Genomic DNA, 26,552 nt, shown 5'->3' on the forward strand with positions numbered 1-26,552 from the left:
TGACGTTGGAGTCAGTGACGTTGGGGAGTTTAGTGTGCTGTTTTGAGAACCTACGAATGTAATCGCGGAGGCTTTCATAGGATTTCTGCCAGCAACTTCAGAGGTCCCAAGAGTTTCCTGGGCAAATGTATGTGCCCTGTAAGTTCCCTCCGAAGACCCGGACCAGGTCTTCCCAAGAGGTGCTCAAGCCACACTCGGGCAGAGTCAGAGAGAAAGAGAGGGAGATTCCAAATAATGAGATTGTCATCACTCGTTGCCCCGAGCTGGCAAGCGAGCCGGTAATTCGTGAGTCATAGCTCAGGCTTTGTTTCTCCCGAGTACTTGGTGATAGTAGTCGGGGCTCGAAACCGAGGCGGGAACGGTGCACTGCGGATGGCCTTGCTGAAGACTTGAGGGCCTGGTGGCTGGGGAGAAGGACTTCGGTCCTCCCTACTATCGTAGCGTCTGCCCCGCCAGGGGCAGTAGCCAAATGTTTTGCGCTGCCGGGTGTGTCCACCGAGACGGTCATGGACCGCTTGGGGTTGGCGATTATCTCAAAGACGGTCGTGCACTGTGGGCGCACTCTGCCTGGTATGCGCGGGATGCACTGAGGCTTCCCTCTCGAAGCGAGAGGGCCCTGGCTGGAGGCTCGAAGCGGGTCCCCGGAGCCGAGAGGCCGAACTCTTGGCCTATTGTACCACAGCGCATTCTAGAAGCCTCCGAAGTTCGCCGTGGATGCGGCGTCCTTCGGTGGTGGAGGGCTCCGGCATGGTGCAGAGTAGGAGCGCAGCCACTGCTAGGCTTTGGCTCGCCCGGTTGAGGGCGGGAGGTTCAGCGGCTTCGGCATCATCCTCAATGCGATGTAGGACGTTGCGTGCCTTCGCCCGCGCGCCCCCATTGAGGGCTTTGCCCGTAGCCTCTCCCTCTAAAGCCTGCCGCAGTTGCTGCAAGCGTTGCTGTTCTTCCCCAAGCTTGTCATGCATCTCCTGGAGTTGCTCGAGGTGAGCATCACGGCTCCCCGGTGGGGTACGTGTCCCGTTTGGGTTGTGTGATGGAGGCTGGTCGCCCTCCTGTGGCATGCCGAGGCGATCTCCTTCCTTGGGGAACCCTGAGTCGACGTGGAGGCACTCCCAAGTTAGATTGTAGCCTTCACCACCGGAGCTGTAACCCCCCGAGCTTTTGGAGAGCATCTCATCACATGCATAGAGGAACTGTAGCATGGACTTAGGGTCTCTTAGCCCGGAGAAGTCCAGGGCAAAGCTTGGGCCATCTTACTCCTCAGAGTCTAGGCACCCGGAGGGGAATGGCAGCCCGACGTACATCTGAGCGTTGTAGCCGGTGTCAAAACGTGGTTGGAAGGGGATCAGGTTGAACATGGACGGTTCTCCCCTGTCTCCTCCCATGTCTCTCCAGGGAGCATCTGGCTCCTCCTGGCCCATGAGTCGGAGGGCAGGTGCTGCTGACGCCCCTTGCTCGATGTCGTGGGGGAGCGGTGACCCCCCCGTTGGAGCAGGCGGTGCCAGGAATGTTGGCGCAGGTACTCCAAGTGAAATGTTGATGCTGGCCAAGTCCCTTGAGAGAGACTCAATGTCGTCATCATGCCCGGCGGCATCTTCTATGCACAAAGTGTCCCATGGGGCACGATTGTGGCTGCTCCATCTTTGCCTCCTGCGACGAGAAGGGCGGTGACGGGAGCCTCTATCCTCAAGAGGGGCAGGCGGGAGGAGTACCATGTCATACTTGATGCCGAGAAACATGAACTCAAGACTCCCGAACATGATCATCGTCCTGAACCTGAGCGGGCGGTGAGAACCTGCCATCTAGAGCGCTTGGCGAGAACTAGGGATGTTACACGTGACTACCCCCTACCTGGCGCGCCAACTGTCGGTGTTTGGACCGCGGGTCCTCAACCAATCAGTAATGTGTCGTGTGGTCGATTCTAGATGGTGTGAGAGATGACACAAGCGATTATCCTAGTTCGGGCTTTTCGAAGCCCTACTTCCAGCAGAGGGGATGAGGCTTATATTACTCACATCGTGGTGCCTGTAGTAGGGGTTTATAAGCACAATGGGAGAGGCGAAGTTCCCAAGTCCCTTGAGATGATTGAGGCAAGTGCCAATATCTAAGACAAAGTGAGAGAGAAAGCACTCATCTATGTGTGTTCCCTTCTTTCCCATGGAGGGACCACTGCCCTATTTATACACCAAGGGGAGCATCCGCAGTGAAGCTGAGTCTTGTATTCGAAGGAGAGATGCCCTGGCACCTGACGTGACGGTGAACCGTGCAGTAGATTCGCGCCAAATGACTTCCTGTAGAGATCCAAGACCGAGATCAAGGGGTCGTCCGTACGCCTGAGCTCCCGAGGGAGAGACCGCCCATACCGTAGTGGTTGTAACAGCGGTGGGGTATGGGCCAAAGGCTGCTTACGGTGTGCATCATCGTCCTGGAACGTGATGACGTCGAGATTCTCTGCAGCACTTATCTAGATCAAAGCCCTCGCTTGGTTGATGCAGAAGTCTTCCTGAGGTGCCAGCCGAGCCATCTCTTTGACGTGCGCTACAGTCGGGCGGAGTTGCTGTCTACGGGATTCATGACGTAGTCGGTGGCCGAGGCCGAGCTCGGGCGAGGCAGAGAATTTTCCCGATGACTGAGCTTGGGTCGGGCGAGGCAGAGAGATTACACCCGAAGGCTCGTCCGCTTGGCTTGTTGTATTAGGTGTCCCATCGAAGGGTGCCAGCCGGCATGCGCGCATTGTTTGGCACAGGCGTAATCATATCGTTGCGCTTAGACGTGATCGTTGTCTTGTCCACCACTGTGCTCTACTGCCACAGCGCGGGTTGGCACACGCATTAAATGCGCCTGTCCCCTGCCTGTTTTCGAGCGCCCTTGTCCTATTTGCTCGAGGCCGGCTCGGGTGAGACGGACTGGGCTGAGGCGACCTCGGGCGAGGCGGAGTGAGTGGTGTCGACTCCGGGCGAGGCGGAGCTCCGCTCGAGGTGAGAGACCCTCGGGGGGACATCTCGTCTTTTTATAGGTGGCTCGGCTGTCACCCCTCGGGAGTTTAGTCCTTATGTCTCTGAGTGCGTTTGTTAGGGGGTAATTTGGGTGTCCATAATTATCGCCCCCGACAGGTGGGTTGTAGGGGGAAATATAGGGGCAACCGAGAGGTCCAAATATAGATATAGAGGGAGGAATCTACACTATAGCGGAATTTAGAGGAATCGCCGTGGACAACCTCAACTTTTCTCCTCTGAACCCACACCATAACAACACATAGTGCGTCCTGGCCCTAGCATGGAAATGCAGATGCATTTACTTTCATGTCTCATTTGTTACCTTCTGAATTTTGATGCCTTCATCGAGGTTGTTTCACTGTTTGGCATGTACGCTTATATAATGCAATATCATGTACCTAGATTGTTTTGATTGACATTTAGACAGTTGTATTCTAGGAGTTTTTCCTCCTTGCAAACGAATGAGACATGAAAGTAAGATATTTGATGTGGACTTCAACCGAAAGTGACATTTTTTGGTCTCTTTGTTTCTATGCAAACGAATGGTCTTAGTTTTCTGCTTGTGGTTTTTGGTAGGTTAATAAGAATGGTGCCTGTCAGTTTACTGTCATGTATCACATTTTAGACACAATGCAAAGTTTTCATCACTAAGCTGACTGAATATCTCGAGTCGTCCTGCATACCGGCACATAATAAATGAAGTGATTTCTAGATTCCTCTCGTTTCAAACTTAGCTAAACATTTAGTTCTCGATGGAGTTGTGGAGGCATATATAATTGTTAGTTAGTTGGTTCTGATTCTCTTCTAAATTCCTTAACTAACTGCATCATGTTTACAAAAATAATTAGGCCCCGATTCACAGTAAAATAGCCAACAACCCTACATTACTATATTGTTTGACATCCTAATTGTGGGGACATAGGATTAGACCAAATCCACAAGTCTGGGGGTAGAACTCTATAGTCTATAAACTGAACAATTGATTTTTTTGAAGTTTGTGGTTGTTTGTTATAAACTAAGATGTTTTTCAACAATGCTCTTTCTTTTACCAATGTAATTGCTACTCCTTTTTGCAGGAAAAGGAATATGCTTTGAGATCTTTCAAGAGTGGGCAAACTACTATTTTTGGTCATTCCTCTAAAGTTGTGGAGATGCACTGGTGGACACTGGAGATTGTGGTGTAGGCCATGACACGCGTGCACGGGCGCCGGCACATGTCTTCGTGTCTTAGTCATTCTGAGTCGGACGATCATTGCCATTTGTGATGTGCACGAAGATGCATTGTGGTGTCTCGCTATATAATTGGTATGGATAGAGTATGTTTTTGCTATGTCTGTATTTGTATATCATATGTGTTCTAAATGTTGTATGATACTAGATAATAAAGGGGTGGTGTTCCTTCAATAAGAATCTCTTCTCTAAACAATAAATGTTCTCAATAGGAATCTCTCTTTATTTCGATCTTGTATTATCAGCTTAGGATTTGTCTATTTCGATTAATAGTAACAGTAAGCCAAATAGGTATTAAGATATTTATTCAAATATAATTATTGTTTATTTCTAAACACTAAGGTACGTGTGGTTTGATGGTTAGCACCAAATTTCCGGAGCTAGGGTGTGGGTTTGAGTGTTTGCTTTGTACTTTTTTTGTGTGGTGTGGTAGCTGCGTGGGTGGGGTCGGATGCTGAGCAGACGCAGTAGCTGACTGTGTGGGTGCTGGGATCCATAGGGCAGTACCTGAGAGAAGGGCGGGAGAACCAGTTAGAGAGCGTGGAAACGGGTCTACAATGTCAGCGTGTCCACATGGTAGTAGCCCAGAGTGTCCACATTAGATTCTTAATTGACTAGTATAGATAAATAGTTATTGGGATATTTATTTAAATATAATTATTATTTATTTGTAAACATTAAGGTATGTGTGGTATGGTGGTTACCCTCAAATGTTTAGAGCAAGCGGGTGTGGATTCGAGTGCTCGGTTTGCATTATCACGTTTATAATTCGAGTGCTCGTTTCACATTTATAAATTAATGTTATATATACGTTTGAATCATGATATAACGGATTATGAGTCTCGCTTGCTTGCATGTTGTACATAAGATCTGATTACACAGTAGTCGTTGTGATTGGACACAATGAATATTTAGTTTAAGTTAGTTTTTTTCAATAACGATAGAAATAAAAATTAGAAACATTTATAAACGTAATATCCAGTTATTCAAACTTTTTCATGTTAGTAGCTTTTTTATATAGTTTTGTTAAATCGTTTGATCTTTTGAAAATGGAGAATTGTTGTTTTTTTATGGAAGGGGTATTTCTTATCACTCATAATTTTCTCTCTCTGTAACAGTAACTTTAATATGGCCGTTCCATACGCTCGGCTCCATACGCTCCCTGCCTCCCTGGCCCGCATCCAATCGATCTGGTCCCACTGCGCAGTACTTATAAAACCTTTCTCCTCTGAAGCTGCTCTTCTGGCCTTCTTCCCGACCGAGAGGCGAGAGCCCAAACCCGCGCAGTCAAGATTTCTCGTCGTCGTCGGCAATCGGCAGCGTCAAGACAAGAACTCGAACCCCTTCGCCGCTTCCCCTCTCTTCCTGTTGCTCCCCGCCGCGCCGTCGTACGATCTCCTGATCCGCCGGGCGCTCACGTCGACCACATTTGCGCCCGCCACCGTGCACCGCTGCCTCCAGAGCGTCTCAGGTTTGGCCTCAAGCCCCGCTCCGCCCGTGCAGAAATTTTGTGTTTCTTGGTTCTTCATTTCTTGGATGGTGACTCCAGCGTTCTTGTTCCTCACTTCCTTGCTTTGGGGTTTCATCGAATTGGCTAGCGGAGTATGGCAGGCATTTTGTTCTTGGTCTCCCAAATCCCAATGGCGGATCGCTAGGGTTCTCGCACTGTTTATTTGGGCATTCTTTCTTGGTCAATGGTGTTTAGACTCCACGGACCGTATAGATGGTATATATTGTTGGTTCTTGGTTAATTTCTGAAAAAACAAAAGGTTCGGCTTTTCTTGCTTTTAGTGTTGAATCGCTCGATAACAACGAATGTGATTCTCTTTTCCTCAGATAGATCAGTATTTTTTATCCCTTTGTGACAATGTCAATCCATCCTAGACAAAGGCGTGAGTTCTTCGCGCCTCTCCCAAAAGGCATTTATCTGGTCAACATTCGTTTCCCCTGCTCGGTTTGAACACCAAGCGGATGTCTCGTAGTTCGTTCCTAAATATGCACAATGGTCAATGGATTATGTTGATTTTTTTATCCTTCTTAGTCAACTCCTCACTTTGGTTAGGATTCGGAGCTTTTGAGTTCGTGTTAAGCCTCGACTATGAAACATAAATACTTCTTCCACTTTTGGCTTGCTCAGTCTAGATGGAAGTTATGACATTAATTGGATGGAACTCTCCGAGTTCAGTGCTGTTGGTTGTTATTGCACCATTCCCCAGTTATTGCTTGTTAGGTAAATTCATAGTGTTGGCCAGGTTCACCAGGTAGCTGCTTGCATCAGAATTTCGTTTTACTGTTAGACAAAGGTCTGGTCAATTCTTGATCGTTGTCAAGTATGTCTGTTACCGAATTTTGGCAATGCTGATTATTCACTATGCAAAAAATTGGCACCTCTGAACTCTGATGTTTCTGGCTTCATGAAATTTCCAGCATAGAGCTCAGATACAGCCAATTTTAAGTTTTTTATTATTTTACAAGAATTGTCAAGAACTTTTTTTGTTGCCGGAATGTTTGGGTAAGATACCCTTATTATCTTACTATTGCAGCTGCCAAATCTTCAGTGACATATTTGTTACTACCTGCTAGACTCCAAGAAAGGGTTGGTTCTTTCAGTGTGGTTTCCAATGGAGAAAAAGGGGCCTCAGGCCCTCACAGCAACTGAGCTGAATGCTGCCGTGTACAGATACCTCCAGGAATCAGGTTTCAGAACCATAATCTAACCCTGTCACAATTCGGTTAGATATTAGCATTACATGTTTGTCGGTTCTTTCTTGGGGAAATTATGATCATTGTGTTGTTAGGGGTCTACGTAATGACCAGAATTAGTGTTGGTTTGCTAAGTTCGATTGAAAATCTGGAAGATTTATGTCTAGAGAGAACAAAAAAAAGGAGATGAAGGGAGGCAGCAGGAACAGATTTTATGAAAACACCTCTTACCATTGTTCCATAAATTTCGGTTGATTCTTGGATCGGGTAAGGGTCTTGGGGTCATTTATTGTCATGCTGGTTTCATCAAATTGCTTAGTGCATCTTAATTTCTTTATAAATATGAACCAGGAGAGAGTGCACTTCTAATTTAAATAAACGTTAATGGTGCTTCATTCCTTTCAGAAACATCTCTTCTTTGTTTTCAAGACTACGGTAGTACATCTTGTATAGCTTCTTCTTGCTTAGCAAGTAGCTAGAAGAAGTATGGAACACTGTGGTTATTAAAATATGATGTTCCACGAAACATTCAGAGTTTGAAAAAAATATTGTGCTCAGTTCATTATTAGTTTTGTAGTATCGAACACGGTTTGTTATGAAAAGAAACCATGATTAACATTTTTTAAGGGATTGCTAGAATGTGTTGCTTTGGTTCATCTTTGGGACAATTTAACAAGTTTGTTTGGGTTCTTTATGTAGCTACTTCATGTTTGTTTATACAGTCAAACAACTAACTGAGCTGTGGCCAGGTACCAGTTCTTTATAAGTTAGGATTGAACAATAAAGTGTTGTTGGCTTGTTGATTTGTTTGACATTAGAAAAATGACTGATTTCAACTGCACATACAAACGGGTAGGAGAACTCAATGAATGGCAACATTTCTTCCTTGGTTGGGGCGTTCCTTCTTTCATACCCCACCTTGTCTGCTTACACGATAATTTAATGTTGGACTTTTTTACCCCAGATTGATTTGATTCTGGCATTATTCTTCTGTTGAACCATAATTTGGTCTATGCAAATAGCTAAAAGCACTTGGGTTGCTGGTAACATGTTTTTCGAAGGGCGACAAGATCATTGCCACATAATTTATTATAAAAAAATGGAACTACTGCACGGTTCCAAAATGGAAACCAGCCCAACCTGCACAATTCCTAGCAATTTAGAGTTAAAGAAAACAGTATCTAATGTAGTAGTAAAACGCTGGCATCATTTGTATTACTATCCTTTATTGAGAAGTTATGGAATTGTTTCTGCATTGCTTAATTGTTTCTTGGATGCTTTATCAGGTTTCCTCAATAAATAATTCAGCACCTCAGAGAACGCACTACAACCTAGCTGATTGTTTAGTGTCATCTTGTTGCTTAGTATGAGACAACTGTAACAGTTTTTATTGTATAAAAAGTAGATTCAAGCTTTTCTTTAGTTGATTGATTTCGGTATTAGCGTTCTCTGTGTTTTTTTTCTTTTGCTGTGTTGTTTAGGTTTTTATGTCTTCAAGCATGTAAATTATCTGTAAAGTTTAATCTGAAAAATAGGCATTCCATGTTTAAAATGCTTTATCTGTTACATATCAAATGCAGGATTTGTGCATACAGCATTCAATTTCTTCTACGAGGCAGGCATTGGAAAAGGCAACATACAGGAAATGCTCCCGCAAGGTGCCTTGGTCAGAATCATGCAGAAAGGTCTTCAGTCCATTGAACTTGAAGCAAATGTAAGCTAATATATCTAGTCTGTTGATAATCACTGTGTTATCTGTTGGTAACTCCTAACATGTTTTCTATTATTTGTGTCTGTAGTCTGAGATTGGCAGCGATGAGGAGCACCACTTTTTTGAATCTCTGGACTTAATGACCAATGATTTAGATGAGCTGACAAAGAAAATTACCAGCAGTGTGAAGCATAGTTCTGAGCAGAAAATCGATTTAGTTGAGACTGACAAAGCGCAGAATATTGGTGCTGCTGAGACTACCACAACTTATAAGGCTGCACAGAACAGCAAACCTGATGGGACAGCTACGATGGTCAGAACTCAGCCAGTGAAGCATACGAAGGCAAAAAACATCAGTTCTGCTGAGACTATGCAAAAGACTGGTTCTGTTGAGACTACCACAAGACCGGGGTTGCCTGTTTCATGGAAAGTGAAGAAATTTAGACTCAGAAGACGAAAGGATTGAAAGCTAGACAAGTGAAGGGATTGAAGTTAGACATTAAAATCCGTTGCTGATTCAGAGCGTGGAGATTTGATAAGGATGCTTAAAATACTATCAGAATATCAATACATCAAATTTATGACAGATACCATTCAGTTTCTGATTTAGTAGGCAGTATATGGAAGTACATATGGCATGGCTGCATTTTCACAGGCTAACAAGCAGTTTTACAACTCGTATACCTGGGATGGATGAATTTGTGCTTGCCAATACGTTAGTAAGCATGTTAAAGGATAATTGACAATGTGCAAAGCCTAAATGATTACTAGTGCATTTTTTTGATATTTCATTTGACAGCAGCATTGTATGGTAAGATTGTGTACTTGTGTAGTAGTGCACTGCTTTTGTAAATCAGATAGGTTCTCCTTCCCCCTCTTGTAGTATGAGCACTGTCGTGTAACCAAACTTTCGTACCTTTTATAACTTTTTTGAGAATTTTTCATAACTTTTGTTGTTTAATTGCACGATGATTACATAAAAAAAGTTTGATTGCACATCAGTTTTTGCTGTTACACGTATTCGGTAGCCTTTTGACAAATATTAGGATAATCAACTGTACTGACATTTGCAACACTATGTAACACCAATGTTTTAAATGTCTGGCTAAGCACCTTAGCGGTGAGGGTTTGAATCAGCTAAAATGGCTATAGCCGGCAGCTAAGCCATTTAGCGGGTTTAGAAAAAAAATGTAACATATCTTCATATATTAGAGCACAAACTCATAATATGAAAGTTCAACAGTTCAAAGTAAAAATATGATAGCTCAAACTGGTAATTCAAATGTTCATAAGACATCAACAACACTTGTAAAAATCACTGAACCATTGTCTAACAAACTCACAAATATTAAGTTGCAAAATAAAATTGATAAACCATGGAGCATAAACTGATCTATTCATCTCCTAAATCATCTGAATCTGAATATTGATGCATTGAAATGTCACCATCTCCATTATCTTCAGATTCCGAAGATGAGGCAACGGCTTCATTCTCTAAACCACCATACAACAGGGAATGTAGGCTCCTAATTTTCTTCTTCCTAGGGCGCACAAGCCTTTTTCTTTTTGGTTGTGGCTGCGACAGTTGTGGTTCATGTATTGTTGCTCCAACTTGTGCACCCCCATGTTCTTCATCTTTATCTGAATTAGCATTTGGTACAAGCCCAGTAATAAACTCATTGGCATCATCCTCAAGAACATCATTCATTTCCCTCTCTAGTGGATCTTTGCTCTTGTTCTCTCTTTTTTGCCTTAGTCTTGAATTAAATTTAATAAAAACAAGATCTCTCATTCTGTCATGTAGCAGTTTGTTTCTCTTCTTTGTGTGAACCTATGTGTAGGTGCTAAATATTAAAGAATAATCACAAAGAAAAAATGAACAGTTGCAACAAATAAAATCATTTTTGTTACCTGCTCAAAATCCGACCAATTCCGCTCACAACCTGAGGAGCTGCATGTTAAATTCAGTATTCTTGTTGCTAATAACCTCAGATTTGGTGTGCTTGTGCCATGATTCAGCCACCATTTTGCTGCATAAAAAGAATAGTCATATAAAGAGATAAGCAATTATAAAATAACATTTCTTGTTGCTGATTACTACAATTGATTCACCTGGATTGAAGTTCTTATTTCTCCTCTGTCTTACTGCAATGTCATGTCCAAATGTCCCTTGTTGTTCTTGATATACATTTAGCTCTTCAATTATATTATCTTGAGTTTCTTCATCTTCAACTGTCTTGGTAATGCAAGCAATTACTACAGCTCTAAATGAACCATCAAGCTCAATTTCTGACTTGTTTGGGTAATAAAAATAGGGGTTCAAATAATACCCTGCCAAATGTAGTGGAGTTTTCAGCTTGTTGTCCCACCTTTTGTCAGTTATGTCCCAAGCAACTTTGAAGCTATTTTCATTATTGTCAAACCTCATAGCAATTTCTTTCTTTGCCTCAAGCATACATCCATGCAAGAACCCCATAGCAGGAACATCACTATCCATTCTCCTCAATACATTAGCCAATGGCTCAAAGAAATTGACGACCATGTCAACATTTTTCCAAAAGCCTTCTGATCTCACCACTTTGTTGGCTTTCTTGCCCTTCGCCTTTTTCAAGTAACCCAACTCATTGAGCTCATCTGATCTAAAGAGCCTTGAGATATCCTTCTTGTTATCTTGTAAGCTTTTTAAATTCAAATACGCAGTGGCAAAACGAGTCACTCCAGAATGAACCAAATCTTTCCCCAAAAATTTCCTCATCAAATCTAACACTCTTGTATGAGCATATAAGAAGGCAGTCACATGTTTTGCACTAGAAATTGTTTCCTCAACAGCTCCAATTTTTGCAAGGTCCTCAAGCACTGTGGACAACTAAATTCATTACCCCTCGACCCTTTCTATCTGTCCATGCATCTGTCATAATTGTACAACCTGTGAGTTGCCATGACTCTTGGTGGCTCTTAAATCTATCCAACACCTTTTCTTTGCATTTTTTCAAGAATGGTCCGCTCATCTCATAGGAACTAGGACCTCTCAAACCTCTACCAAATGCTCCAATTGCCTCAACCATATGAGCAAAGCTAGGAAGGGTGACTGTGTTATGTGCAATACCAGCTTCATAAAAGAATTGACATATATACTCACAAGCTCTATCCCTCCTCTCCTCTCTTTTCTGAGTTGTCAATTGTGTTTGAATTTTTTGGCTAGTGCTTAATCCTCTTTTGTTCTTTTGGACAGATTCTTCAATTGACTCAGGTTTGTAGAATTTATCAATAGTGCCACCAGTTGTTGCTAATCTAGAGCTACTGCCACCTTTTGTTGACTTGAACACAATAACATCATTCCCATGTTCACTCTCTTCTTCACTTGAATTATCACCTCCTGAATTATCAAGATCAATTTCATCTCTTTCCCTTTGTTTTTCCTTTCTTTTTTTCTCCTTTGCATCACAGTTCTTTGTAAGCAAAGCCACCATGTCTTCTTTAACAGGAGTTGGCACTTTCTTGCACTTAGAAACATTAAAGCCTGCAATGTTAGCAAGATGGTACTTCACTCTTGTAATTCCAGCATTGATCAACTTGTCACAATAGTTGCACTTTAGTGAATGCTTCTTCTTTAAATCTGGACAATAACAATGCTTCCATGCAGGATCATCTGACTTGATAGTTGCTGCTGTTGATTGTGTTATTGAAGCAGAGGCAACACTTGATGGGTTATCTATGAAATAAAAAAAATTCTAATTTACAATCCAATAACCAGCCAAATTTGTTAACCTATCTAATATCTACTTCACATTTCACATATCAATAAGTATATAAGCATCTAGTAATGAAGAAGCAAAGAAACGGGGGATCTGCTAACTTGCCTTGCTGCTGCTGCTGGGATTCTGACATGGCGAGGAAATGGTCGCGCTCCTAGCTTCCTCTTCGTAGCTGGCTTGTAGGTGTAGAGGAGGACTGGAGGAGGGAGCAAGGGAGAGAGAAAGGGACGGCGGCGGCGCTGAACAGCTGAAGCGCTGGACGGCGGCGGCGCTGGACGGCTGAAGCGCTGGACGGCGGCGGCGCTGGAGTCTGGACGGCTGAAGACAGAGACACGGACGAACGCTGGAGTCTGAACGTGCAAGGATTTGGAGGATAGCTGTAGGGTATGTGTCGGGGACCATAATTAGGGGTACCCCCAAGACTCCTAATCTCAGCTGGTAACCCCCATCAGCACAAAGCTGCAAAGGCCTGTTGGGTGCGACTCCGGTCAAGGCTCCGTCCACACAAGGGACACGATCTCGTCTCACCCGAGCCCAACCTCGGGCAGGAACAGTAGACCAAGGCAGATTCACGCCTCGCCCGAGGGTCTCCTCAAACAACGGACGCACCTTCGACTCGCCCGAGGACCAGCTCGGGTAGGCTTCGCGGAGAAGCAACCTTGGCCAGATCGCCATGCCAACCGACCGTATCGCAGGAGCATTCAATGCAAGGATCGCCTGACACCTTATCCTGACGCACGCTCCTCAGTCGACAAGGCCGCAGTGACCGCAGTCACTTCACCGCTCCACTGACTGACCTGACAGGAAAACAGCGCCGCCTGCGCTGCTCCGACTGTTGTGCCACCCGTTAGGGTGAGGCTGACAGCCGCCAAGACCGGCCTCAAGCGCCATAGGAAGCTCCGCCTCGCCCGACCCCAGGGCTCGGACTCAACCTCGATGCCGGAAGACGGTCTCCGCCTCGCCCGGCCCCAGGGCTCGGACTCAACCTCGACCTCGGAAGACGGTCTCCGCCTCGCCCGACCCCAGGACTCGGACTCAACTTCGACCTCGGAAGACGGTCTCCGCCTCGCCCGACCCCAGGGCTCGGACTCAACCTCGACCTCGGAAGACGGTCTCCGCCTCGCCCGACCCCTGAGCTCGGACTCAGCCTCGACCTCGGAAGGCGGTCTCCACCTCGCCCGACCCCAGGGCTCGGACTCAACCTCGACCTCGGACGACGGTCTCCGCCTCGCCCGACCCCTGGGGCTCGGACTCAACCTCGACCTCGGACGACGGACTCCGCCACGCCCGACCCCTGGGACTCGGACTCAACCTCGACCTCGAATGACAGTCTCCGCCTCGCCCGACCTCTGGGGGCTCGGACTCAACCTCGACCTCGGACGACGGTCTCCGCCTCGCTCGACCCCCGGGCCCGGACTTAGCCTCGACCTCGGAGGATCCTCCGCCTCGCCCGACCTCGGGCTCGGACCGACCACGTCACAGGGAGGGCCATTATTACCCTACCCCTAGCTAGCTCAGGCTACGGGGAACAAGACCGGCGTCCCATCTGGCTCGCCCCGGTAAACAAGTAATGATGGCACCCCGCGTGCTCCATCACGACGGCGGCTCTCAGCCCCTTACGGAAGCAAGGAGACGTCAGCAAGGATCTGACAGCCCCGACAGTTGTGCTTCCACAGGGCTCAAGCGCTCCTCCGACGGCCACGACATCACATGAACAGGGCAGCAACACCTCTTCGACAGCCACGACAACATGTACATAGGGCTCTGGCTCCCCCTTGCTAGACACGTTAGCACATTGCTACACCCCCCATTGTACACCTGGGCCCTCTCCTTACATCTATAAAACGAAGGTCCAGGGCTCTCGCACGAGAAGGTGGCCGCGCGGGAGAACGGGCCAACGCACAAGGCTTGCGCCCTCTCTCTCTCTCTCTCTCCCTCGCGAACGCTTGTAACCCCCTACTGCAAGCGCATCCGCCCTGGGCGCAGGACAACATGAAGGCCGCGGTTTCCCCTTGCTGTTTTCCCCCCTTGTGTTCCGTCTCGCGCCGACCCATCTGGGCTGGGACACGCAGCGACAATTTACTCGTCGGTCCAAGGACCCCCCCGGGTCGAAACGCCGACAGTTGGCGCGCCAGGTAGGGGCCTGCTGTGTGTTGACGAACAGCTTCCCGTCAAGCTCTAGATGGGTAGTCTTCAGCAACCTCTCCAACCCGGGACGGTGCTCCGTTTCGGGAGCCTTGAGTTCATGTCCCTCGACGGCAGCTACGACATGATACTCCTTCCTCCGCCGCGCGACAACGACAATGGCGGCCGTCAGCCCGCCCGCCGGCGGCGGAATCGACGACGTCTTCCCCACGTGACGGAAGAGCAACATCCGGGTCTGTCCCGTCACCACCCCCGCCGACGAAGGAGGAGGCGGGGCTGGCATGGCCAAGCAGGAGGCGGAACCTCGTCGGCTGTCGAGCGAGTCAACGGCGTCGGCGCCCCAATGGGGGACACGTCGGGCGTTGACCTCGTGTCTGAGACGAAGACGAGCATCGTTTCCCCGCGACACGCCAACCCTAAGCAGACGGACGACGCCAGCACGCTCGCAAAGGACTTGCTGGGCGTTAGCCTTGTACCTGAGATAACGGTGCAGTCCGTCCCTGACGTGACTTCGACACCATCCGTCGATCAAGAGGTACCGTCTGTTTCCCATCCTATGCCTTTTAGATTCAGCTTCGACCCGCCAAGCGACCCCGCTTCGGTGGACGCTTTCATAAAGGCATGTCCAAACCTTCCGGGGTATCATATGCGGTCAACCTGGGATCGACTGACGACCATCTCGACCTATGGGCCCTCGGGTTCCGAGGAAGATGACGAGCCCGACTCTGGTTGGGATTTCTCTGGGCTCCATAACCCCAGTGCCATGCGTGACTTCATGACCGCATGTGACTACTGCCTCTCCAATTGCTCCGATGATAGCCACGGCCTCGGCAACGAGGACTGTGGCCCAAGTCGTGAATGTTTCCACGTCGATCTAGGGGGTCTCGACGAAGGCAACCACCTTGGTATGCCGGAGGACGACGATCCCCTAGGCCTGCGCCTCGCGTTGAAATCCTTCAGGAGCTAGCTGTGGTCCCAGTCCCTGCGGGGGGTCAGGACGCACAGCTCGAGCAAATCCGCAAGGTACAGACCAGGCTCGACGAGGAAGCAGGACAACTTGTGCAGCTTTGGCAAAGTATCGGGCAGGAGTGGGCAGGCCGAGCACCGGCCGAAGAAGCGCGTCATCTGGCCCAGGACGTCAGGCACCGCATCACCGACGATGCTAGGGCAAGGCTGCCCCCGGCTTCCAGTGGGGTCGGCCAGAACCTGGCTGCAACAGCAATACTACTCCGAGCGATGCCGGAACCATCCACCACCGAGGGGCGGTGTATCCAAGGAGAGCTCAAGAATCTCCTGGAGGATGCCGCGGTCTGACAGGCCGAAAGCTCTGCCTCCCGAAGGCATGGGTACCCCCCGGAGCATCGCGCCACGACTTCCTGATTCATGCGGGAAGCCTCGGTCCACACCGGGCGCACGCGGGACACAGCGCCTATGGCCCCGGGACGCCTCGGCAACGAGCACCACCGCCGCGACCGTCGAGCCCACCTTGATGAGAAGGTGCGCCGAGGCTACCACCCCAGGCGTGGGGGACGCTACGACAGCGGGGAGGATCGGAGCCCCTCGCCCGAACCACCCGGTCCGCAGGCTTTCAGCCAGGCCATACGACGGGTACCATTCCCGACCCGGTTCCGAACCCCGACTACCATCACCAAGTACTCGGGGGAGACAAGGCCGGAACTGTGGCTCGCGTACTACCGGCTGGCCTGCCAACTGGGTGGAATGGACGATGACAACCTCATCATCCGCAACCTCCCCCTGTTCCTTTCCGACGCCGCCCGAGCCTGGCTGGAGCATCTGCCTCCTGCGCAGATCTCCAACTGGGACGACCTGGTCAAAGCTTTCGCCGGTAACTTTCAGGGCACATACGTGCGCCCTGGGAACTCCTGGGATCTCCGAAGCTACCGCCAGCAGACGGGAGAATCCCTCCGGGACTACATCCGGCGATTTTCGAAGCAGCGCACCGAGCTGCCCAACATCACCGACTCGGATGTCATCGGCGCGTTCCTCACCGGTACCACTTGCCGCGACCTGGTGAGCAAGCTGGGTCGCAAGACTCCCACCGGGGCGAGCGAGCTGATGGACATCGCCACCAAGTTCGCCTCTGGTCTGGAGGCGGTCGAGGCCATCTTCCGGAAGGACAAGCAGCCTCAGGGGCACCAACCGGAAGACGTCCCCGAGGTGTCCGCTCAGCGCGGCACCAAGAAGAAGGGCAAGAAGAAGTCGCAAGCGAAACGCGACGCCACCGACGCAGATCTTGTCGCCGCCGCCGAGCACAGGAACCCTCGGAAGCCTCCCGGAGGCGCCAACTTGTTCGACAAGATGCTCAAGGAGTCGTGCCCCTATCATCAGGGTCCCGTCAAGCACACCCTTGAGGAGTGTGTCATGCTTCGGCGCTACTTCCACAAGGCCGGGGCCCCGGCGGAAGGTGGCACAGCCCACAACAACGACAAGAAGGAGGGCCACAAGGCAGAGGAGTTCCCCGAGGTCCATGACTGCTTCATGATCTACGGTGGGCAAGTGGCGAACGCCTCGGCTCGGCACCGCAAGCAAGAGCGCCGGGAGGTCTGCTCGGTGAAGGTGGCGGCGCCAGTCTACCTAGACTGGTCCGACAAGCCCATCACCTTCGACCAAGGCGACCACCCCGACCGCGTGCCGAGCCCGGGGAAGTACCCGCTCGTTGTCGATCTCGTCATCGGCAACGTCAGGCTTACCAAGGTCCTCATGGACGGAGGCAGCAGCCTCAACATCATCTACGCTGAAACCCTCGGGCTCCTGCAGATCGATCTGTCCTCGATCCGGGCCGGCGCCCTTTCACGGGATCATCCCCGGGAAGCGCGTCCAGCCCCTTGGGCAACTCGATCTGCCCGTCTGCTTCGGGACTCCCTCCAACTTCCGAAAGGAAACCCTCACGTTCGAGGTGGTCGGGTTCCGAGGAACCTACCACGCAGTGCTAGGGAGACCATGCTACACCAAGTTCATGGCCGTCCCCAACTACACCTACCTCAAGCTCAAGATGTCGGGCCCCAACGGGGTCATTACCGTCGGCTCCACGTACCGACACGCGTACGAATGTGACGTGGAGTGCGTGGAGTACGCCGAGGCCCTCACCGAATCCGAGGCCCTCATCGCTGACCTGGAGAGCCTTTCCAAGGAGGCGCCAGATGCGAAGCGCCACGCCGGCAACTTCGAGCCAGCAGAGGCGGTTAAGTCTGTCCCTCTCGACCCCAGCAACGACACCTCCAAGCAAGTCCGGATCGGCTCCGAGCTCGACCCCAAATAGGAAGCAGTGCTCGTCGACTTTCTCCGCGCAAACGCCAAGGTTTTTGCGTGGAGTCCCTCGGACATGCCTGGCATACCGAGGGATGTCGCCGAGCACTCGCTGGATATCCGAGCTGGAGCCCGACCCGTGAAGCAGCCTCTGTGCCGATTCGACGAAGAAAAGCGCAGAGCCATAGGCGAGGAGATCCACAAGCTGATGGTTGCATGGTTCATCAAAGAGGTATTCCATCCCTAATGGTTAGCCAACCCCGTGCTTGTGAAAAAGAAAGGCGAGAAATGGCGGATGTGTGTAGACTATACTGGTCTAAACAAAGCATGTCCAAAAGTTCCCTACCCTCTGCCTCGCATCGATCAAATCGTGGATTCCACTGCTGGGTGCGAAACCCTGTCGTTCCTCGATGCCTACTCAGGGTATCACCAAATCAGGATGAAAGAGTCCGACCAGCTCGCGACTTCTTTCATCACACCCTTTGGCATGTACTGCTACGTTACTATGCCATTCGGTTTGAGGAATGCGGGTGCGACATACCAAAGGTGCATGAACCACGTGTTCGGAGAGCACATTGGTCGAACGGTCGAGGCTTACGTCGATGACATCGTAGTCAAGACAAGGAAAGCCTCCGACCTCCTCTCCGACCTCGAAACGTCATTCAAGTGTCTCAAGGCGAAAGGTGTAAAACTCAATCCCGAGAAGTGTGTCTTCGGAGTCCCCCGAGACATGCTCCTGGGGTTCATCGTCTCCGAGCGGGGCATCGAGGCCAACCTGGAGAAAATCGCGGCCATCACCAACATGGGCCCCATCAAGGACTTGAAAGGAGTACAGAGGGTCATGGGATGCCTTGCGACTCTGAGCCGTTTCATCTCGCGCCTCGGCGAAAGAGGCCTACCTCTGTACCGCCTGTTAAGGAAGACCGACCGCTTCACTTGGACCCCTGAGGCCGAGGAAGCCCTCGGGAACCTAAAGGCGCTCCTTACAAGCGCGCCCATCTTGGTGCCCCCCGCTGCCGAAGAAGCCCTCTTGATCTACGTCGCCGCTACCACTCAGGTGGTCAGCGCCGCGATCGTGGTCGAGAGACGAGAAGAGGGGCACGCATTGCCCGTCCAGAGGCCATTCTACTTCATCACTGAAGTACTGTCCGAGACCAAAATTCGCTACCCACAAATCCAGAAGCTACTGTACGCGGTAATTCTGACGCGGCAAAAGTTGCGACACTACTTCGAGTCTCATCCGGTGACTGTGGTGTCATCCTTCCCCCTGGGGGAGATCATCCAGTGTCGAGAGGCTCGGGTAGGATTGCAAAGTGGGCGGTGGAGATCATGGGCGAGACAATCTCCTTCGCCCCTCGGAAGGCGATCAAGTCCCAAGTCCTGGCAGACTTTGTGGCTAAATGGGTCGACACCCAGCTTCCAGCAGCTCCGATCTAACCGGAACTCTGGATCATGTTTTTCGACGGGTCGTTGATGAAAACAGGAGCGAGCGTGGGCCTGCTCTTCATCTCACCCCTCGGGAAGCACCTCCGCTACGTGTTGCGCCTCCATTTCCCGGCGTCCAACAACGTGGTCGTGTACGAGGCTCTGGTTAACGGGTTGCGCATCGCCATCGAGCTAGGGGTCCGGTGCCTCGACGCTCGTGGCGACTCGCAGCTTGTCATCGACCAAGTCATGAAGAACTCCCACTGTCGCGACCCGAAGATGGAAGCCTACTGTGATGAGGTTCGGTGCCTGGAGGACGAGTTCTTCAGGCTCGAGCTTAACCACATCGCCTGACGATACAACGAGACTGCGGACGAGCTGGCTAAGATAGCCTCGGGGCGGACAACGGTTCCTCCGGATGTCTTCTCTCGAGACCTACATCAACCCTCAGTCAAGACCGACGACACACCCGAGCCCGAGAAGGCCTCAGCTCAGCCCGATGCACCCTCGGCTGAGCCCGAGGCACCCTCGGCCCCCGAGGGTGAGGCACTGCGCGTCGAGGAAGAGCAGAATGGGGTCACGCCTAATCGAAACTGGCAGACCCCGTACCTACAATATCTCCACCAAGGGGAGCTACCCCTCGACAGAGCCGAAGCTCGGCGACTGGCGCAGCGTGCCAAGTCGTTCGTCTTGCTGGGTGACGGGAAGGAGCTCTACCACCGCAGCCCCTCAGGCATCCTCCAGCGATGCATATCCATCACCGAAGGTCAGAAACTATTGCAAGAAATACACTCGGGGGCTTGCGGTCATCACGCAGCGCCTCGAGCCCTTGTTGGAAACGCCTTCCGACAGGGTTTCTACTGGCCAACCGCGGTGGCCGACGCCACTAGGATTGTACGCACCTGCCAAGGGTGTCAATTCTACGCAAAGCAGACCCACCTGCCCGCTCAGGCTCTGCAAACAATACCCATCACCTGGCCGTTCGCTGTGTGGGGTCTGGACCTCGTCGGTCCCTTGCAGAAGGCACCCGGGGACTACACGCACCTGCTGGTCGCCATCGACAAATTCTCCAAGTGGATCGAGGTCAGACCCCTAAACAGCATTAGGTCCGAACAGGCAGTGGCATTCTTCACCAACATCATCCATCGCTTCGGGGTCCCGAACTCCATCATCACTGACAACGGCACCCAGTTCACTAGCAAAAAGTTCCTGGACTTCTGCGAGGACCACCACATCCGGGTGGACTGGGCCGCCGTAGCTCACCCCATGACGAATGGGCAGGTAGAGCGTGCCAACGGCATGATTCTGCAAGGACTCAAGCCACGGATCTACAACGACCTCAACAAATTCGGCAGGCGGTGGATGAAGGAACTCCCCTCGGTGGTCTGGAGTCTGAGAACGACGCCAAGCCGAGCCACGGGCTTCACACCGTTCTTTCTAGTCTATGGGGTCGAGGCTATCTTGCCCACAGACTTAGAATACGGATCCCCGAGGACGAAGGCGTACGACGACCGAAGCAATCGGACCAACCGAGAAGACTCACTGGACCAGCTGGAAGAGGCTCGGGACATGGCCTTACTACACTCGGCGCGGTCAGCAGTCCCTGCGACGCTACCACGCCTGAGGGGTTCAGTCTCGAGACCTCCAAGTGGGTGACTTGGTGCTTCAGCTACGACAAGACGCCCGAGGGCGCCACAAGCTCACGCCTCCCTAGGAAGGGCCATTCATCATCGCCAAGATTTTGAAGCCCGGAACGTACAAGCTGGCCAACAGTCAAGGCGAGGTCTACAGCAACGCTTGGAACATCCGACAACTACGTCGCTTCTACCCTTAAGATGTTTTCAAGTCGTTCATACACCTCGTTTACATACACAAATAAAGTCTAACCATCAAAGAAGGGTCAGCCTTGCCTCGGCAAAGCCCGACCCTCACTCGGGGGCTAGAAGGGGGGAACCCCCTCTGTGTCAAAATTTTCCTCGGAAAAAATCTTTCTGCCAGAACATCTTTCGTGCTTTTCGACTACTTCGATAGTGGGATCCTGAAAACGACGGAGTACTCATAAGCAGGCAAGGTCGACCGAGCCGAGGGACTCCTACGCCTCCGGGATACGGATACCTCACTCATCACCTTTTGCGATAAGTAACTCACACTCGGATAAGCGATTCCGCTGGCCAAACAAGTCTTAACGTTCAAAAGCTTTTCTACCGAAACGATTTTTCGTGCCTTCTCGACTATATCGATAACAAAATCCAATGGACGAGTAAGAGTACACGTAAGCGGCAAGGCCGACCGAGCCGAGGGACTCCTACGCCTCCGGGATACGGATACCTCACTCATCACCTTCCGTGAAAAGTAACTCTCGCTCGGATAAACAATTCTGTTACCGACGAACAAGTCCTGATACTTGAAACAAGGGGAAAAGAAACACAGCTTTACAACACGACGACGGTATGTTTGGGCCTCGGCGGCCGCAAAAAAAGCACACGCACACTACAGATAAACTGTTCCTGCAGGTTCAGACATCAATAGGGGGAGCAGCAGCACCCTCGGCGTCGACTCCACCTTCGGCGGAGTCCGACCCAGCCTCCGACGGCAACACGGTCGAAGGATCTCCACCTCGAAGAAAGATGTCAGCACCGCGCCTGGGCCATCGTCGCTGGGGTCTCCTCCAGGAACCCGGCCCGAGCAGACGGCTCGATCGGCCGCTCCGTAGCCTCAGCCAGTTGTCCCCCGAGGACATCAGCCCGGCTCATGGTCTCGGCAACCCGACTCCGGTGTTGGTCCTGCCAGTGGACGGCCCGGCCAGGCTCCGGCCGACGAAGCTTCTTTTCGAGCCAACTCCGCCTCTGTCCATGCTGACACTGCTGCCTCCGGCTCCAACTCATCGCAGAGCGGTCGAGGGTTTTTCTTTAACTGAGCAAGAGAAGCCTCGGGCGGCAAGGCCGACCGAGCCGAGGGACTCCTACGCCTCCGGGATACGGATACCTCACTCGTCACCTTCCGCACGAGGCAACTCACACTTGGTTAAGCGGTTCGGCTAGCCGACAGGCGAGTCCTAGTGCTCGAAATGAGGAAGAAACACGGCTTTATGCCAAAATACATAGATGTTCAGGCTCCGACAGCCACAATGAACAGACACCGACACTCAAGGTGCTATTACAAACGGAACTCCGGTTCTACTCCCGCAGGTACGAACAACCCCCCACATCAGAGGGCCTGTGGGACGACAACCTCCAGGTGGCTCACCGACGCCCGCTCCGGCAGCAGCGACAACGACCTCCGCTCTGGGCGGCCAAACAGCAGCAGCGATGACCTCAGGGCAGACGCTGCTGTGACAAGACCCTCGCCCACGTCCCCACTCGAGGGGCGAGGACAAGCTATCAAAGCCAGAGAGCCGGAGGCCCGAAGCGCAGATGGCGGCAGCGATCTCGTCGGTGACGAGGACTTCTTCAGCCGCCACCACCTCAGCACCGACCTCCGTGCGGAGGCGTCGTACCAGAGCAAGGGCAGGACAACCCAAGAACACGAACGCCGCCCTAGTAGCGCGCGACGTCTTGGGCGGTCCCCCGGTGCGCGCGGCGCGACCCCGCATAGCGGTTAGATAGCCACACTCCGCCCGACAGCGGGAGGGGGCACCGGGAGCCGAGCCAGAGCCAGCTGAGCCAGCGAGCCCAACGCGCTGAAGCTGACGACGCTCGCGGCCAACCAGCCCCGCGTTGTCGAAGTCCGCCCCTTCCGCTAGGCCGGTGAGCGCCCTCTCCCCTGAATGCTGAAGGAGAGGGTGACCCACGAACCCGTGCGGGAGGTAGAGCTCCGGCTCAGCTCGCCCTCTGCCCCAACAAGGATGATGAAGATCCTTGAAGCTGAGGGCGGGGCAGAGGCCGCAGCCCGGCTTGCTTCTCCCCACCATCAAACTGGTGGTCACCGTCTTGGGTGACCATCGGCAAGGGGATGCAGCCGGGCTGCCTGATGAAAATCCTTGAAGCCGAGCGATGGCTGAAAGGTACCAACTTCCGTGAAGTTGTGTTCCTCCAACGACAGCAAGACGAAAGCGACGCGGGCGCTCCCCATCCGGGGGCTCGGAAGGTGGAAGGACGCGACGCATAAGGGGAGTGCGAAGGCATGGCTGCCATCCAAGGGGGTCGCCCTCTTTTTAAAGGCGACTCTCCCCACTAGCGTCCTCAGGCGTCACGGACTAAGTCTTCACCAACACGCTCCAAGGTCTTCCCCTACAACATGGGGGCTAGGTCCCACGCGTCATGCAAGCTGGCCCAGGACAGAAGAAGCCAAACCGCCACGCGCGGTGCGCGTAACTGCCCAGCGATTACAAGCACTCCTCCATATTCACCTAAACCAGCGGGCGAAAGGGCGGACCGCCATGTAGGCGGCATGCAACTGCACCAAGGGGGCGCACCCTTTCGACTTCGACGCGTCCAGCATGGAGGCCCACACGTCATGTAATCGGCGTGCCGGTTACTACGTGCGAGAAACTGCACCGCCACTTGCGCCAGTACCACGCCTTCTCGACTGCGGAACCAGTGCCGCGACTCGAGGCAACCCTGCGCATGGCCCAACAGTGCCAACCGAGCACATCGATCACGGGTCAGTCAGCCGCGGGAGAAGGCGCGACGGTCGATATGGCCAAAAGTGGCCCGGCAGTAATGGCGGCAGCAGGCGGGCGGAAGCAGCGGTCAAGTCGTCTGCAGGCTCACGTCCACTCCTGGGACAGCGAGAGAACCCTCTCCCACGGCGTGAAGACGACGCGCCCATGTTCCGTTCCTCGAACGGCTCGCGCACGCACAACGGCTGCCCCGCAAACCACTCGTCCCGTCGCATTAACTCTACGGCAGGGCAGGCGGCACCTTTGGCAGGCGAAGCAAGCGACGCTTCACCTCCGCCATGATGACCGCGTCAAAAAAGGTACGCCACGTCGTTCAAATTCATATCCCTTTTTCTCTTCCCCTTTCTCTCTCTTGCTACAGGGACCGGGAAAGGGGATACTCCGAAAGGGATCCTTCTCCGCGAAGGAAGCGGGCCCCGAGCCCTCCTACTGATCAGAGGTTCGAAGGCTGGCCCCTCGGAAGGGTTCGACAGCCGCCTCAGAGCACTCGGGCTCCACGCCCACTACTGGTCAGAGGTTCGAAGGCTGGCCCCTCGGAAGGGTTCGATAGCCGCCTCAGGCCACTCGGGCTTCGCGCCCACTACTGATCAGGGGTTCGTAGGCTGGCCCCCGAAGGGTTCGACAGCCGCCTCAGAGCACGCAGAGCGAGGGATGACTCTGGGTACGTCCAATACATGGCCGAGGCTCGGGCTACGCTCCCGAGGTACCCTAGGACATTTCCGAGACCAGCAGGAGCGATTCTGTAACGGAATCCCATCAGAGGGAGGCATCGAGCCCTCGGACCCTATCAAACGGGACCGGGTCCGGCAAATCACCTGCAGGTACTTTTGGAGCGCGCCTCTGGGCCACTAGCCGACCCTTATCGAACGGGGCACGGGCGTCCACTCGGATCACCCGTTAGCAACTCACTGGAGACACCATGTTCGGCGCCCTCCGAGGGAAACATGGTGCTTTCCCCCCTCCTCCTTGCGGAAAGGCGACGCAGGGGCGTATGAAAAAAGCCGAGTCGGTCCTTGACTGTCCTCTCGCTTTGTGCGGAGGCTCGAGGGCTGCTCTCGCAAACCCGGCTCCGGCCAAACCGTTGACAGCGTCAACATACCAGCCCGAGAACTCGGAACCTGACTATGCACCCGGGCTACGGCCAGTTCGCATGAGGGAACAACCAGACCGGCCGAGGCATCACGAAAGGCATTAAGACCTCGAAGGAGTCAAACACTCCTCCAAGGCCTCGGGGGCTACACCCGGCGGGTGCGCTCGCGCGCACCCACCAGAACAAAATGCAACCGAGAGAGGCTGGTCCCCTTGCAAAAAAGTGCGACAAAAGCCTCCAAGCGAGTACTAACACTCCCTTCGAGGCTCGGGGGCTACTGTCGGGGACCATAATTAGGGGTACCCCCAAGACTCCTAATCTCAGCTGGTAACCCCCATCAGCACAAAGCTGCAAAGGCCTGATGGGCACGACTCCGGTCAAGGCTCCGTCCACACAAGGGACACGATCTCGTCTCACCCGAGCCCAACCTCGGGCAGGAACAGTAGACCAAGGCAGATTCACGCCTCGCCCGAGGGTCTCCTCAAACAACGGACGCACCTTCGACTCGCCCGAGGCCTAGCTCAGGCAGGCTTCACGGAGAAGCAACCTTGGCCAGATCGCCACACCAACCGACCGTATCGCAGGAGCATTCAATGCAAGGATCGCCTGACACCTTATCCTGACGCACGCTCCTCAGTTGACAAGGCCGCAGTGACCACAGTCACTTCGCCGCTCCACTGACTGACCTGACAGGAAAACAACACCGCCTGCGCTGCTCCGACTGCTGTGCCACCCGTCAGGGTGAGGCTGACAGCCGCCAAGACCGGCCTCAGGCGCCATAGGAAGCTCCGCCTCGCCCGACCCCAGGGCTCGGACTCAACCTCGACCTCGGAAGACGGTCTCCGCCTCGCCCGACCCCAGGGCTCGGACTCAACCTCGACCTCGGAAGACGGTCTCCGCCTCGCCCGACCCCTGAGCTCGGACTCAGCCTTGACCTCGAAAGGCGGTCTCCACCTCGCCCGACCCCAGGGCTCGGACTCAACCTCGACCTCGGACGACGGTCTCTGCCTCGCCCGACCCCTGGGGCTCGGACTCAACCTCGACCTCGGACGACGAACTCCGCCTCGCCCGACCCCTGGGACTCGGACTCAACCTCGACCTCGGACGACGGTCTCCGCCTCGCCTGACCTCTGGGGCTCGGACTCAACCTCGACCTCGGACGACGGTCTCCGCCTCGCCCGACCCCTGGGCCCGGACTCAGCCTCGATCTCGGAGGAGCCTCCGCCTCGCCCAACCTCGGGCTCGGACCGACCACGTCACAGGGAGGTCCATTATTACCCTATCCCTAGCTAGCTCAGGCTACGGGGAACAAGACCGGCGTCCCATCTGGCTCGCCCCGGTAAACAAGTAATGATGGCACCCCGCGTGCTCCATCACGACGGCGGCTCTCAGCCCCTTACGGAAGCAAGGAGACATCAGCAAGGATCCGACAGCCCCGACAGCTGTGCTTCCACAGGGCTCAAGCGCTCCTCCGACGGCCACGACATCACATGAACAGGGCAGCAACACCTCTCCGACAGCCACGACGGCATGTACATAGGGCTCTGGCTCCCCTTGCTAGACACGTTAGCACATTGCTACACCCCCCATTGTACACTTGGGCCCTCTCCTT

At 52.6% G+C, this 26,552-nt stretch overlaps 1 protein-coding gene across 2 annotated transcripts; it reads left to right on the forward strand.

Moving 5' to 3' along the window:
- Positions 1–5,393: 5,393 nt before the first annotated feature.
- On the forward strand, positions 5,394–9,584 carry LOC100277560 (uncharacterized). Of its 2 annotated transcripts, NM_001151084.1 has the most exon segments (4): positions 5,394–5,694; positions 6,767–6,920; positions 8,507–8,640; positions 8,726–9,581. In NM_001151084.1, coding segments are annotated over 3 exon segments (588 nt in total). In that variant the 5' UTR covers positions 5,394–5,694; positions 6,767–6,844; the 3' UTR covers positions 9,104–9,581.
- Positions 9,585–26,552: the final 16,968 nt, after the last annotated feature.

This window comes from Zea mays, chromosome 1, assembly GCF_902167145.1.
Source record: "Zea mays cultivar B73 chromosome 1, Zm-B73-REFERENCE-NAM-5.0, whole genome shotgun sequence".
Classification (NCBI taxonomy): domain Eukaryota; kingdom Viridiplantae; phylum Streptophyta; class Magnoliopsida; order Poales; family Poaceae; genus Zea; species Zea mays.